This window comes from Miniopterus schreibersii, assembly GCF_964146895.1.
Source record: "Miniopterus schreibersii genome assembly, chromosome: 1".
Lineage (NCBI taxonomy): Eukaryota > Metazoa > Chordata > Mammalia > Chiroptera > Miniopteridae > Miniopterus > Miniopterus schreibersii.
The window spans coordinates 175,461,444-175,475,963 of NC_138101.1; the positions used below are offsets into that span (position 1 = coordinate 175,461,444).

General features: G+C 35.2%; 1 protein-coding gene across 6 annotated transcripts in view; it reads left to right on the top strand.

Moving 5' to 3' along the window:
• The window catches only part of FUT8 (fucosyltransferase 8), a 180,975-nt gene that overhangs the window by 31,005 nt on the left and 135,450 nt on the right, over positions 1-14,520 (top strand). For all 6 annotated transcript variants that reach the window (XM_081152061.1, XM_081152058.1, XM_081152059.1 and 3 more), the window contains one exon: positions 12,723-12,816. Coding sequence is in view for 2 of the 6 variants with exons in the window: in XM_081152058.1 (XP_081008184.1) it covers positions 12,723-12,816 (94 nt within the window). In the remaining 4 variants the exon portion in view is untranslated. The remainder of the gene's footprint in view (positions 1-12,722; positions 12,817-14,520) is intronic.

Consider the following 14,520-nt stretch of genomic DNA (forward strand, 5'->3'; position numbering starts at 1 on the left):
TTTTTATAGGGCTTTAGCAGGATGGGGTCAGGCATAGTTCAACTAGTTTGGGGAATAGTGTGTCAATGATGGCTGCCAGAGAATTGATCTTGTAGATTAGCAGCTGTTGCACAGTTTGGATTTTATCAAGAAGGTTGGGGAAAAGCAGCTGTGGGGAGCAAGGACATGAGAAAGCCAATGTAAAAATTCTCAAGTTTTTAGTGTCTTCACAGTAGATTTTTCTATTATTGGCTCTTGCAATCTTCTCTCAACCACCTCACCAACCTTCCCCTCCACCCCAGTAGAAAGACCCCTTAATCCTGGGCATGATTTAGACTGCTTGCTTCTAGCTCTTGATCTCAGAAGGCAGTATCTTTATGCAACTTCAAAGAACAAGGAATTAAGTATTTTGTAGCTCTGGAAAGTTCTCTCAGTTTTTGGTCCCTGCCTTCTTTGCACTGTTTTGGGTCCTGTTATATAGGTGCTCTGCAGTAGAAGAAACAGTAATGTATGATAATGAAAAGCTTCAAAGTAGACATATGGCTGGAAGGGAGATTTGAATAGGATTTTGCAGCAGCTATTTTAGTTGATGATACATCTTCAACTTAAATTGTAATTGACTTTTTAAATTCTGTCTTATCCTTCTGTGATGATTCATGTAGAAGTCATATGAGATCATTTTTGATAGCTGGTTTGCAAACTTTGATATGTGCAGCCAACCTTCCAAAGCCTACCTGTGCTTTTTCAGGGAGCTCAGCTTGTGGCTTAATAGATCAGCTATTTTCTTGTATTTTTTTAATGCATTACTGGTTTCTAGTAGCTGGTGCTTAACACTATTCATTCTTGAATTTGGTGAATTGTTGTATGAGCTTCATACAATTTCTTTGCCTTTATGAGGTACTTTCTGAGTATAGGTAGATCCAGTCTCTTGTAAATATAAATCACGTCCTGGTCAGGGCACATGTCCGGGTTGTGGGCTCGATCCCTGGTAGGGTGAGTGCAGGAGGCAGCTTATCGATGTTTGTTCTCACGTTAATGTTTCTCTCTCTTTCTCTCCTTCTCCCTTCCTCTCTCCCTAAAAATCAATAAAAACATAAAAAAAGAAAAGAAATTAAATGGTCCTGTCCTCTTTAATACATAAATCTTATTATCTGCTAGTTTACTTCTTGCTTTGTGGTTCTCTGTATTCCTCTTGTAATGCTTGCTTAGTCTTTAATGTAAATACAGTTAGTTACCATCCATGGAAAACATTGTGTATGCAGACATTAGGAAAATATGAATATTTGGCCGCCATGTTAAGGCTTAGTGGGGCATTTCTTCCCAGCTTTTCAGTATGTAGAAAAAGAAGTGAGCTACTTAAGCTTTTTTAGTCAAGTTCACCAATAGACCTTGTTTCTTTTCAGACTAGCTTGAATGGAAACAGATATATGAAGAACAGTATGTCTGCTGTTCCTACATGTATATACTTATCATAGCTATGAAAAATATACTTGATTTTACTTTGAGGCTCTCAAGGTAAATTGGTCATATGTAATCAATATTTTAGTATTGTCATGCATAATTAAATACTTTTCTGTAGATTATAGGAAAGTTATGTTTTTTTTTGTTCTGCAAAATGTCACAAAATTTCAGTAATACGGCTTTCTCTATTTGATATTTAGAGGAGGTTAGGGAACAAATTTATCTATAGACTAAATAATCTAAATAGAAAACTGGTGAGAATCTATTCTTTGTAATATGTTACTTTGCTCCTTAAATCTCATTCACCTCCACTTGTTACATTTGGTAATATGAAGTGAATGTTACTATCCTATTTATTTAAATTTATGGGAAATATTCTTTTAAATCTCTATATCTTTAAATCTTGGGAACCCTGAAAGGCTTCTTTATCTTTTTTTATTTCTTCTCAAGAAAATAGTGTCTTCATTTACTATTTATTTATTTATTTTAATTTTTTCCACTGCTTTTCAGAGAGAGTAGAAGAGGGAGAGGGAAAGAAAGAGAGGGGGAGAGAGAGTGGGAGAGAGAGATACAGACAGACAGACATCAACTGAGGTACATGCCCTTGGTCAGAATTGAACCTAGAGAAGAGACCCTTTAGTCCCCAGGCTGATGCTCTAACCACTGAGTAAAACCAGCTAGGGCTCTTCATTAACTCTTAAAAAAACTTAAAAAAAAATTGATCAGAGAGAGAGAAGTATCGATTTGTTTTCCACTTATTTATGTATTCATTGGCTGATTTATATGTGCCCCAACTGAGGATTGAGCCCACAACCTTCGTGTATTGGGTCAACACTCTAACTAACTGAGCTACCCAGCCAGAGCTATCTTGATGTTTTTGTAGAAATTCCTGCTACCCACAGATAGAAATAATAAATAATATTATAAAAATATTATTTTAACAAGTAATTAATATAAAAATATCAATGAAATGTTTTGCATTCTTTCATTCCTTAATAAATTGGCGTGTGTTTTATACTTATAGCACTTCTCAGTTCAAGCTAGCCATATTTCATGTGCTTAATGACCATATTTGCCTACTGACTACTTTACTCGACAGTGCATTTATATACCATTCTGTGTTCATTAAAAAGTTGTGATTGAATTACAGATAGATGGCTTATTCTCCCTCTGAGTGAAGGGCAGTTGGGCTGAAAGGCATCATCATTCAGTTGTGTCCGGAGAATCCACTCAGGAGGGGAACATATTTTTTATACTTAGTAAGAAGGAATGGGGAAAGATTTATCAGATGTTTAGGCTTCTTGCTGTTTGAGGTTCTGTGAGTATTGTTTAGTTGGAGGGATAATGCTTTTTCTGTAGACAGAGCTCTGGAAAAGCACACAGTTTTTACTCTTGAAACATGGTGTTTGTTGTTTCAGGGAATCTTTGCCTTTGTCCAGAACCCTTCACATCACTGATTTATTTTTGTGTGGGATTAAGTTTATAGTCCTCAGGCAGGAATTTCTAAAATCTGTTTTTTCCTCAAAACAACAACAAAAAACCCCCCAGATAAACTTATCACATTAAAAAAATGACAATAAATCTTTCCCAACTATAAAAGTTTAGTATGTATTCTTTGTAAAAATTTAGGTAATGGAGATACGTACTAATACCTGTTTAATGAACAGATCTCTGGCAGAAGGAAGTGTTCTCATGTTCTCACTTTGACTTCCTCTTGCCGTACTAGGGTTTCTTGGGCAGTACACTCCAGTGAATCTGAGCCTCTCTGGTTTGTATGGGACAGGTATTTCCTTTGAGGGAGTCCTTGCTGAGTTATATTTGTATATTGTTATATATTATATATCATTTTATTTGTCTAAGAGCCCAATTTTAATGCATTTAATTAAAAATCTTCTTAGAGAGTTATCTGTGTAATTGTAAGATTTATAAAACTAAATAACAGCCATAGGACTTGTAGTAACTTGTTGAGAGATACCAGGTTAAAATATGTTATGCTCTGTACAATTTAACAGAATAGAATGTACTTTTATCATCAATAATTTCCATTTTCTGGATTCGTAGTTTTAGTGATATGCTGATGTTATATCAGTATATGAATATAATCTTTTTGGCATGACTGATAGTGGTTTATTTGTTGTGAATGTGGTCTTGGTTTAAGTGGGGGTAAGGGAGGTTTGTGGAGACCAGTGCTTACCATTTTGGGGATGGGTGGTGGGAACAGGTAAGCTAGAAATATACTTGGAAGAAGAAAAACAATAGACACTTAGGAAGAACTTGAGATGAGGTGAAAAACATGTTTGGAGAAAACTTATAGACTGTTTAAAAAAAATTAATAATGTATATACAAAAGAGTCATTAGGAACATAATCAGATTTTACAAAATTTGGATAGGAAATATCATGTTAGAGAGCTTTGAATTTCATATTTTTATGTTCATGTTTTGTGTGGAAATACAGAACTCTCTTAGTTGTTTTGAGTTTGACTCCCCTGTCCCTTCTTAGACTCTTAACTAAGGATCACAATCCTTAGATATGGAGAGTCACATGACTGAGGTTGTAATGTCTTTGAGTTAAACAACTAACATTGAATGACTTTAGACTAAATTTCATTATCTTGTCTGTTCATATTTTCTGCTGTAAGGTTAATAGACATATTGACCCTTGTCATGGAGTTATTACTAATTTATAATTCTAGAGTGCTCTGAAAACATTATTCTTTAAATATAAGTATTATAATTATTAGAATATTCCTTAATACAAAGTAATTCTTTCATTAACCTATACTTAATTTTGGCAATTATAATTACCTGTGATTGGCCACCCATTTTAGTCATATACTTGTCTGTTAATTCTTAGTCATTTAGGAACATTTGTGAGAGTGTGCCTAACACATGATTGACCTGGGGATGACTCAGGAAAATTCTTATAAAGGGTAGTTATAACTGTGGAATGGTTTTGTGCCTATAGTTGTTGCCATGCTGCTTCAGAGAGTTAGCCTAGGTTAGAGTAAAGAGTTCAGGTTTTGGAGTTACATGGATTATCTTGAATATTGTCACTCCCTGTTCCTTAACTATCCCTGGGCAAATTACTAAACCTTGATTTCCTCAACTGCAACTTTGAAATAATAGCAACCACTTCTTAGGGTCATTATGAGGACCTACACAAAAATAATAACTATTTTTAGGGATAACTTAAGCTTACTGTTTTTTCTGTTATAAAGATTTTAGTTTTTTAGAGCAGTTTTATGCTCACAGCAAAATTGAGAGGAAGGTACAGAGATTTTAATGTAACTTATGTTCCTACACGTGCATAGCTTCCTCCATTGTCAGCACTTCCCACCAGAGTGTTGTATTTATTACAGTTGATGAACCTACATTGACACATCATAATCACTCAAAGTCCATAGTCTACCTTTGGGTTCACTCTTGGTCTTGTACATCTTATGGGTTTAGACAAATATGTAATGACATGTATCCATCATTACAGTACCATACAGAGTATTTTCACTGCCCTGAAAATCCTCTGTGCCTATTTATCATTCCTCCCCAGCCCTCAGCTTCCAGCCCTGGACAACACCTGATCTTTTTACTCTCTCCATACTTTTGTCTTTTCAGTTGGAATCATATAGTATATAGCCTTTTCAGATTGGCTTGTTTGACTTTAAGGTTCTTCCATGTCTTTTCATGGCTTGATAGGTCATTTCTTTTTAGCATATTGTCTCGACATACTGAAGTTTACTTATTTATTCACCTACTGAAAGACATTTTGGTTGCTTCCATATTTTGGTAGTTATGAGTAAACATTCATGTGCAGGATTTTGTGTGGATGTGAGTTTTTAGCTAATAGCTACTTCTATTGAACATTTATTTATTTTAGCCAGACATTGTGTTACTTACTTCACATGCAGTATATAAGTTAATTCTTATGTATATTACAGGTTATGTCGAGTGTATGGCCCATAGTAATATATGCCCCAGTAACTGGTTGCTATTATTTTTTCTGTGTTAGTTCTAAGTATGTAATTTAATCAGAAGTTGAAGACTGCAAATTCTGATGAGACTCAAAGGATTTACAGGAAAGGTGACAGTAGTTTGAAGGTGAAGTATAAGGGTATATTAAAGTTTAGTTCAAGGATAATCTACATGATAATCACTTAGGAAGCTTGTTAAAATGTAGACTTTTGGGTTCATCCTTAGGAACTCAGACTTGATGAATTAGAATCTCTGGTCATGGAGCCCAGATTCTGCAATTTTACTAGCTTAATACATAATTCTGATTTATTATGAAGTTTGCAAATCATCTTTTAAATTTATTCTTCCTTATGATGAAGAAATTATTCTAGTTTAGTGATTTTTAAATACTTATTTTTCTTTGATATAATAAGCTTTCTATTTTATTGGTGATGGAGGTGGTAAATTTTTTCCATTAAAATTTTTACACATGATGTATAATAAGTATGATTTATTTATGTTATGAGGGTAGTAGGGGTGCTGGTATTTATGCATTCAATCAGTATTCAGTAATTATCACTTGAGGTATGTTTTTATTTTTTATAAATATGTGATCTTTTACTTTATTATTCAAATAATGTTTTTTTGAATAGTGTAGGAAAGTAAGGCAGATTGAGGACATACCATTATGAAGCTAGGTGAGAGGCAAAGAGAGTGGTTTTCTGGTGCTAACTATAAGAAAAAGATAACTATAAATAATTTGCATAACTAATATGAATAATTAAAACCTGATGGCAGTTTGCAAGAAGTTTTGGTATGGGTCACTTTGTTAGTCATACTAGTTAATGAAAGAGTCATATCAGAAACGCTCGGCTTCTCTGTTTTTTGACAGTTGCTTTGCCTCTTAAGAACATTGCTCTTTTGCATTTTGTCTGTGTTGGCTTACTGGAAAGTCTTACTCCACTCTTTGGGAAAGCAAGCTGCATCCCTACAGTGCTTCTCCATATGGACCTCAGCTTTCTTAAAGTATTCACATAAAACCTCATCCAAAGGGACCATGAATTGCTTCAAGTCATAATTTTAAACTTAGATATTCAGAAGACTACATTTCAGTGAGTCTTTGCTTTGGTATTTTTAGCCTTCAAATCTTTCTGTTTCCAGCATCCACTTTAATAACTTTTATGGGTTAAGGAACTCTTTTTAATATCTGTAGTTCTGTTCATTCTCAGAAACTAGGCCATCAGGGCTTTGTCATTATTAATGAAAAAGGTATTGTACACATTTTTTTAGGAGCATGCTTGTACTGAATGAAGCTAAAACATCTTAGAAATTGTTGCTCTGCTTTAAATACTCATAGAATATACTTTTGCATATTTTAAACTCATTCTGTTTGCCAGTACAATAATACTGTTTATCTCTGGGAACTTTGGCTATTCTACCATGCTTAGAATTCACATGAATTATTAAAACTTTCTAGTAGGCCTCTTACTGACAGCCTCTGTCTGACTTCTCCTTTAAAAGTTGTCTTCAAGCCCTGACCAGTGTGGCTCAGTTGGTTGGAGCATTGTTCCATACCCCTTAAGGTGGTGGGTTCCATTTCCGGTCAGGGCATATACCTAGGTTACGGGGTCTGATCCCCCTTTGGGGAACATGTGGAAGGCAACTGATCTGTTTCTTTCTCACATTGATATTTCTCTCTCTCTCTTCCTTGCTCTGTCTAAAATCAATTTTAAAAAAAGTCATCTTCAACATTTTCAGAAGTACTGTTTGGGTCTTACTGGGACTGGAATTTTTGTTTCTATAATGACAGAAGCAGGTTGGACTTTTTTAGAAGTTAGGAGCAGTGGGATACAGAAGAGGAGAAAAACCAGACTAAATTTATGTCATGCCGGTTTCATTGTGAAAAATAATCATAGCCTTATGTACTTTACCTTTTTGCAGGGGTGGTAGTGGTAGTAGGAGCAGTTGTAGGAGTGCATTAAGGAGGCATTGAGGAGACTATCTCCTAACATGAGATTTCAATGATTTACAAATATAGATAGCAGTAATTATTACTAAACATTTTTCTTCCATAGAATAGTCTCATGTAACAGTATTGGTATGTTTTTTATTTACCTCAAAATATTGACAATGTTCATGTTATCGGTAACCTTTTGGGTTACTATCTTCTTGGTCATGTTCCTCTCTGTTTTAAGTGTGGGCCACAGATCCATAACAGTATTGATGTAATTATATCACTTTTAGAACTCTGTTGATTTTTTAAAAAATATGTCTTTACTGATTTCAGAGAGAGGAAGGGAGAGGGAGAGAGAGAAACATCAGTGATGAGGGAGCCATTGATTGGCTGCTTCCTGCATGCCCCCTACCAGGGGTTGAGTCCGAAACCTGGGCATGTGCCCTGACAGGGAATCGGACTGCGATCTTCTGGATCATAGGTTGATGCTCAACTGTTGAGCCATGCCGGCTGGGTGATTATTTTATTTTATTTTTTTAACCAGAAGAAAGCACAGTGATTTTTTTTTTTTCTTGACATACTTTCCTCCTGAATGATTTCAGAATGTTTTGGGATGATAGTGATAAACATAGTATTATTTTGTGGTTAAGAGTATAAGTTTTTCTTTTTTTAAGTTTATTTTATTGTTGATACAATTACAGATGTCCCCATTTGCCCCCCATTTGCCCACCTCCACCCAACTATCCCCCCACCCCAAAAAGTATAACCTCTTAAGACTATGTAGGTTCAGTTCTCAACTTTGCCACTTACTAGTTATGTGATCTGGAGCAAATTATTTTTTTTAATGTAACTCTTGCCTCAGTTTCCTTATCTGTAAAACAGGGATTATAACATTATCTACTTTATAGACATGTGTTGAGGATTAAATCATTTTGTAGAAAACAATGCCTACAAGTACTACATACTGAATAACTAATAGTTATTATTAAATATTAGTTATTCATTAACTAAAATAGTATCTTAGTAAACTCTAATAGACTCTTTAAAAGTAACAACATTTAATAATAAAACTTCAGAAAAATTTTAATTTAGAAAGTTATTTTTAGGCTGGAGTTTGTGCTCTGTCACACACAGGTATAGCCTTTTCAAGTTCTAATAGAACAATGTTTTTAAACTTTAATGTGCATACAGATTACTTGGGGATCTTGTTAACAATGTAGATTCTTACTCAGAGGTTTTGGAATAGGCCTTCTAACAAGCCTCCCAGGAAATCTGGATGTGCTAGTCCTCAGACCATACCTTGAGTAGTAAGTAAAGTTACGGAATGTTCCATGAAATGGTTCTCAGTCCTGTCAGTACATTACAAACACTTGGGTATTTTTTGTTTTTGTGGTTTAAAAAACAAACAAACCTTCGGCTCTATCTCAGACCAGTTAAATCAGATATCTGGCATTAGTGTTCTGGGCATCATCATCATCATCATCATTTTTGTAGAAAATATTCTAGGTCATTCTTATGTGTAAACATAATGAAGAGCTACTGTTTTAGTGATTTGAAGGAGAGTTGGTAAGCTGAGAAGCTCCATTTTATATCTTTTATTTATTTTACCCTCTATCATTCTAAACACCTGTAGGGACGTTGAAGCGTAGCTGGTCATAACTCTTAAACCGGTTATCAGTTACTTTGCTGGCTTGAAGTTTTCACTAGATTGGACTAAAAAAGTTTCACTCCTTGAACCTTTCTTTATGGATCCTATTTCCTGTTGCTCTTATTATTTTTTGAGATGTTTGGATTCTGCCTAATTTCTCAATAGTTTCCTGAAAGTATAGTAACTCCAACTCAGTAAAAAACTACTTTAACAAAACCGAACAATGGCAAAGGCAGAAGAATAAAGTTCCTTTCACTTTTCATACTCTGATTTTTTATTATTTAAGGGGGAAACTTGTTTCAGACTTTTTATTGGCCCTTTATGTTTTGGAGCTAAAATGTGTTTCCTACCATGGTATTTGTTTCAATATATTACTTTTTTAGGTTGTGTGCCCTCTTCCTTCTTTCTCAACTGTACTTCTTGCATCTGTTTCCTATCTTGTACCTATTTTGGGGGAGTGGCAGTAAATATCTTTTCATGGACTATCATGTTTTGGAAAAATAATTTCCAAAGTGATCAAGATCATGCTGACTTTTATTCCATATAGCTATGATATATCAGTAAGACTCTGGACAGGGAAACAATCCACACTAGATATACCAAGAAATTTAGTATAGGCAATGGGTTATATAGGTGTTGGAGGGTTGAAAAAAGAAAAGGGGAACACTGGAGTAACACAGACAATAATTGCAGAAAGCATCAACCACCCAGAGGGCTGGGGGATCAGAGAAGAGCTTGGAGTAAACTTGGGCTCAAAACCTCTAGAGGGGGTATGGCCTGGATGTTGCTGACACTTCTGAGAGTACCAAAAACACTGGTGGCTGTCACTAAGCTGCTGTTGCTACAATTGAGGGCCTATGCTGGGGCTATGCTGACTGGAAAAAGCAAGTTTCTCCTTCTGGTGTCCTTATTGGCAGTAAGAGAAAGCTAGCTGGGAAAAGAAAAATGGTTTCTAGACTTCTATTTTTAGCATTACTGAGCTGAATATTAAAGGGTGCATTTGGAGCTGAGAGACAATAGCTGAATAACCAGCACATTTAGCCTTCTCCTCTCTGCTTACACGGTGACATAGGCTTTTGTTTTTTTGGTCTCTTTCTTAGCCCCTGGGACCCTACATGCTCTTAGTGTCTAGCATTTGGAATAAGAGGAGTTACTATTATTTTAAAATTAACTTGTTTAGTTAATGTGATTTGGAGGCATGAGGCAGGACCGCTTGCTCTAAGGCAGCTCTGACATAGTGTTTCTTAGGATTTAAGATTTAATCATTAGATACTCATTTCTTTGGGTCTTGAGGAGTTTCTGTTTTTCAAGATACTTTATTTAAAAAACAAAGAAAAAATTGTGGCAGGAACAAAGATGCTATAAACCAGAGGTTAAAAATTGGTTGCTTATTAGCCAAACAGTGGCCTGTAGTGGGAACCAATCTTTGACTAGAAGATTATACTTTCTCTCTCATTCTAATATTCTTCTTCCTGAAGAGTTTCTCAAATTTTAATGTGTATATATGAGTTTTTTTGGATCTTGTTAAAATGCAGATTCTGATTGAATATGTCCTCTGGAGATAGGGCCAGAGATTCTGCATTTCTAACAAGCTCTCAGGGAAGGCTGAAGCTATTGGTCTCTGACCAGACTTTTCTTCTCCCTTTCCTGCTTTGAGAACCACTGGTCTGGCTTGGATCCACTTTTGGACCTAGGTTTGGGTGGTTGATTGGTGAGTGATCATAAAGTAAGAGTTTCTTACAAGCCTGACTAACTTTCTAGAAATATTTTGAGCAATCTTAGTTAGAGGTATTAATAGTTGTTTCTTTCTAGGTGGGAAGAGTAGGGCATATGCTTCTGAATAAGTTGTCTTTTCTTCCATGATTTTGATGCTGTCCTGGAATCAGAGTTTCAGTAATTGTGTATATGTTTAAGGGAAACTGACTAATAGGAGATAGGGTAGAAGACCGTGAGCAAACCCATGTCTCAGATATCTTGCCTTGGTTAAATAGAACTATCTATCGATTTCAAAAATTGCTTTTGGTTTGAATTTCATACTACAGTTTGACCCTTGGACAATGTGAGGGTTAGGGGTGCCTGACCCCCCCATGCAGTCAGAAATCTGCAAATAACTTTTGACTCCCCCAAACCTTAGCTACTATTGACTGGAAGCCTTACTGACAGCATAAACAGTTAATTAACACATATTTTATATGTTTATGTATTATAAATTATATTCTTACAATAAAGTAAGCTTGAGAAAAGAAAATGTTATTAAGAATCATAAGGAAGAGAAAATATATTTACAGTATTTATTGAATAAACTCTGCATATAAGTGGACCCATGAAGTTTAAACCCATGTTGTTTAAGTACCAGCCATAATTGTATTTCCCCACTTTTGACACTTTTGTATACTTAAACTTGTTTTCAAAGTATAGGGTCTTGCCTTGAGCCAAATAAATGGTAATCTATCTTTTTTTTTTTTTTTTTAATGGTAGTCTGTCTTAATGGAACTTTGAATGTAGCTCAAATTTATGAAGTTGTTAACTGTTCTTTGCATTTGGATTTTACTATACCAAGGCATACCTGATTGCATGAACAAAAAGTTAATCTCTTTTTCAGTTGTCATCCTCCAAGATCCTGTCTTTGCCCCCTCCTTCCACCTCTACTGGGTCTTTCCTTTTGTCTTTACAGATAGGTTTTCAAAGATTCTAGGCACTTTCTTTTTGTCTGTTGATACTTTATATGAATGTTATCCTTAAAATTTTTATTCAGGCACTGGTTAATAATTCAGGCTATAAACAGAGAAATGATTGGTCTCTTTATCAGCTGAGGTGAAAGAGTTAAAATGAAAGTTAATGATTCAGGGGACTCCTACAGAATAGAAGGGTGAAAAAAAAGCTCAATTTTAGGATCCTAACAAAGCATTTTGATTGGCATATAGAGACCCTTGCATGCACATAAATGTTCGTATTTGAATATTTATAGAAGGTAATCTGTCAAAATTACTGTTATTTTAATTTGCTAAGCTTGGCTGATTGCTGCAGTTGTATGTTAGTTGAATTCTAGATGAGGAACTGTAAATATGATCTGGTGTGAAACATGCTTTTTATCCTTAAAGCTGTTTGGATATTCCTGTCCTGTCCCCCCCCCCCTTTTTTTTTTTTTTATACAGTGGGGCCTTTTTGTATTAGTTGAATTCATATTCCTTTTTAGGAGAATTTTTTTTTAAAGTGGGGTAGTAATGGGTAAATATTAAAGAAAAAATTTTAAATTAAAAATAACCTGCTGTGCCCAGCTGGCGTGGCTCAGCGGTTGAGCATCGACCTATGATCCAGGAGATCACAGTTTGATTCCTGGTCAGGGCACATGCCCGGGTTGCAGGCTCCATCCCCAGTAAGGGGCATGCAAGAAGCAGCTGATCAATGACTCACTCTCATTGATGTTTCTCTCTCTCTCTCTCTCTCTCCCCCCCTCCCTTCCTCTCTCTGAAATCAATAAAGACATATTTTAAAAAAAAAATAACCTGTTGACATTGAATGATCAAGAATTATTTGTTAAATAGAAGTAAGTATTTGTCCCATCTTTGTTTCAAAGGAGCTATTCCTGGAGAGTTCAAACCCAGCATCAACTATCTCATTTGAATGGCCTTATGAGGTTTTACATGGGATATGTTTAATGTTAACAACAAATAGTATGTGTAATTGTAGATAATTAATGTTACCCCTTTCTTTTGTCTCATTCTGAACAGTGGATGATTTCAGTGACCCAGATTCAAGCAATAATATCTTTCTTTGGAAATATCATGCAGTTTCGTCAGCTTCTTATGTTGTAGGAGAAGAAAGGTAAGTCATTTTTTACACTTAATGTTGAAATAACTTTGTTAATAAATCAAAATGTTCTCTTTAAATGTTAGGAAACCCTTCTCTTTAGGTACAGAAAACAATGTATTATTTATTAATGCTCTATCACTTTCTCAGAAGATTCTACTGAGACTACATTATTTCAGCTCTGGAGATGATACACTGACTTTCTAAACATTATAACTAGTTTTTTTGAAACAGGACTACATTCTGTGCTCTATTTGCTAGGCTATCTTGTCTCTTTTACATAGCCATTCTCACCTGAATAATTTGTTTTTACATATATAACCACCCAACATGACTAAGTCTTAATTTAAAAATACATATATATTTTTATTGATTTTAGAGAGAGGAAGGGAGAGGGAGAGAGAGAGAGATAGAAACATCAGTGATAAGAGAGTCATTGATTGGCCGCCTCCTGCATGTCCCCTACTGGGAATTGAGCCTGCAACCCGGGCATGTGCCCTGACCAGGAATTGAACTGCGATCTCCTGGATCATAGGTCGATGCTCAACCCCTGAGCCATGCCAGTCTTAATTTTTTTTGTTTTTTGCTTTTGATGTTTTCATTTTTTTATCTCTTGTGAACTGACATAATTGGATTCATTTTGTCGGTTATTACTTTAGCTAGAAACTATGTTAAGTACTAAGTCTCAGTTTTACTTAGATATTGACTTTGTTTTGGGGTTTCAGGAATATATTTTATATTTAGCAGATTAAGAGTGGAACTTTTCTTTTAGAGCATTCTTTTCTATCTTTCACAAGCATCCATTTTCATTCTTATTTGACAGCTGTTTTTTGGGCAGAATAATCTTTTTTTCTAGAGGCTTTTATGTAATCTTTCACTTGGTACTGTGATCACTTTTCCCAATTCTTTATGTGACCATCTCCAAATCATCTCCCATGTATCTCACTCCAATTCCTCATTATCCTTGTAGGAAAATTATCCAACTCTGTACCTGTCCTCTGGCTGAAGAGCAAGATTATTAATAATTCCTTAGGATGTTACCCTAGCTCCTAATTTTGTAATGGTTCACCATCTGTTCACTGTATAAAGGGCTCAGAAATGTCTGTTGTACCTAATGCATTGCAGATGTGGAAATAATAAAATAGAATTTGCATATGTGTAAAGTGAATTAATGCTAATATGTTCCCTTGGGTTTGGCCATTTTCACATTCTTGCTATGTTTGGAGGCTTATTTTGCGACATACTTTAAATTCCTTGAGGTGAATTATGTATGTTCATCTTATTTAACTAGCATGCTTTTGGTTAAGTATGTTAAAACTCAGTTGATTAAATTTAAGTCAATAATATAAAAAGTAATGAGTTGGCCCCAGTCGGGTGGCTCAGTTGGTTGGAATGTAGTACCATGCACCAAAAGGTTTTGGGTTCGATTCTCAGTCAGGTCACATACCTAGGGTGTGGGTTTGATCCCGGTTGTGGCGTGTTCAGGAGGCAACTGATTGATATTTCTCTCTTCCCCTTCCTCTCTCTCTCAAATCAATAAACAAGTCCTCTGGTGAGGATTAAAATAAAAAAATTAAAAAAAAATAATCAGCTATTTTACAGTGTGATATTGAAAAAAATTTAACTGTATTTCTTTCTATAAGAACAGACAGCACTCTACAGTGGATAAAGATTTCCTAAGGATATTAAGTTTGATACAGGTTAATTCCACAATGATAG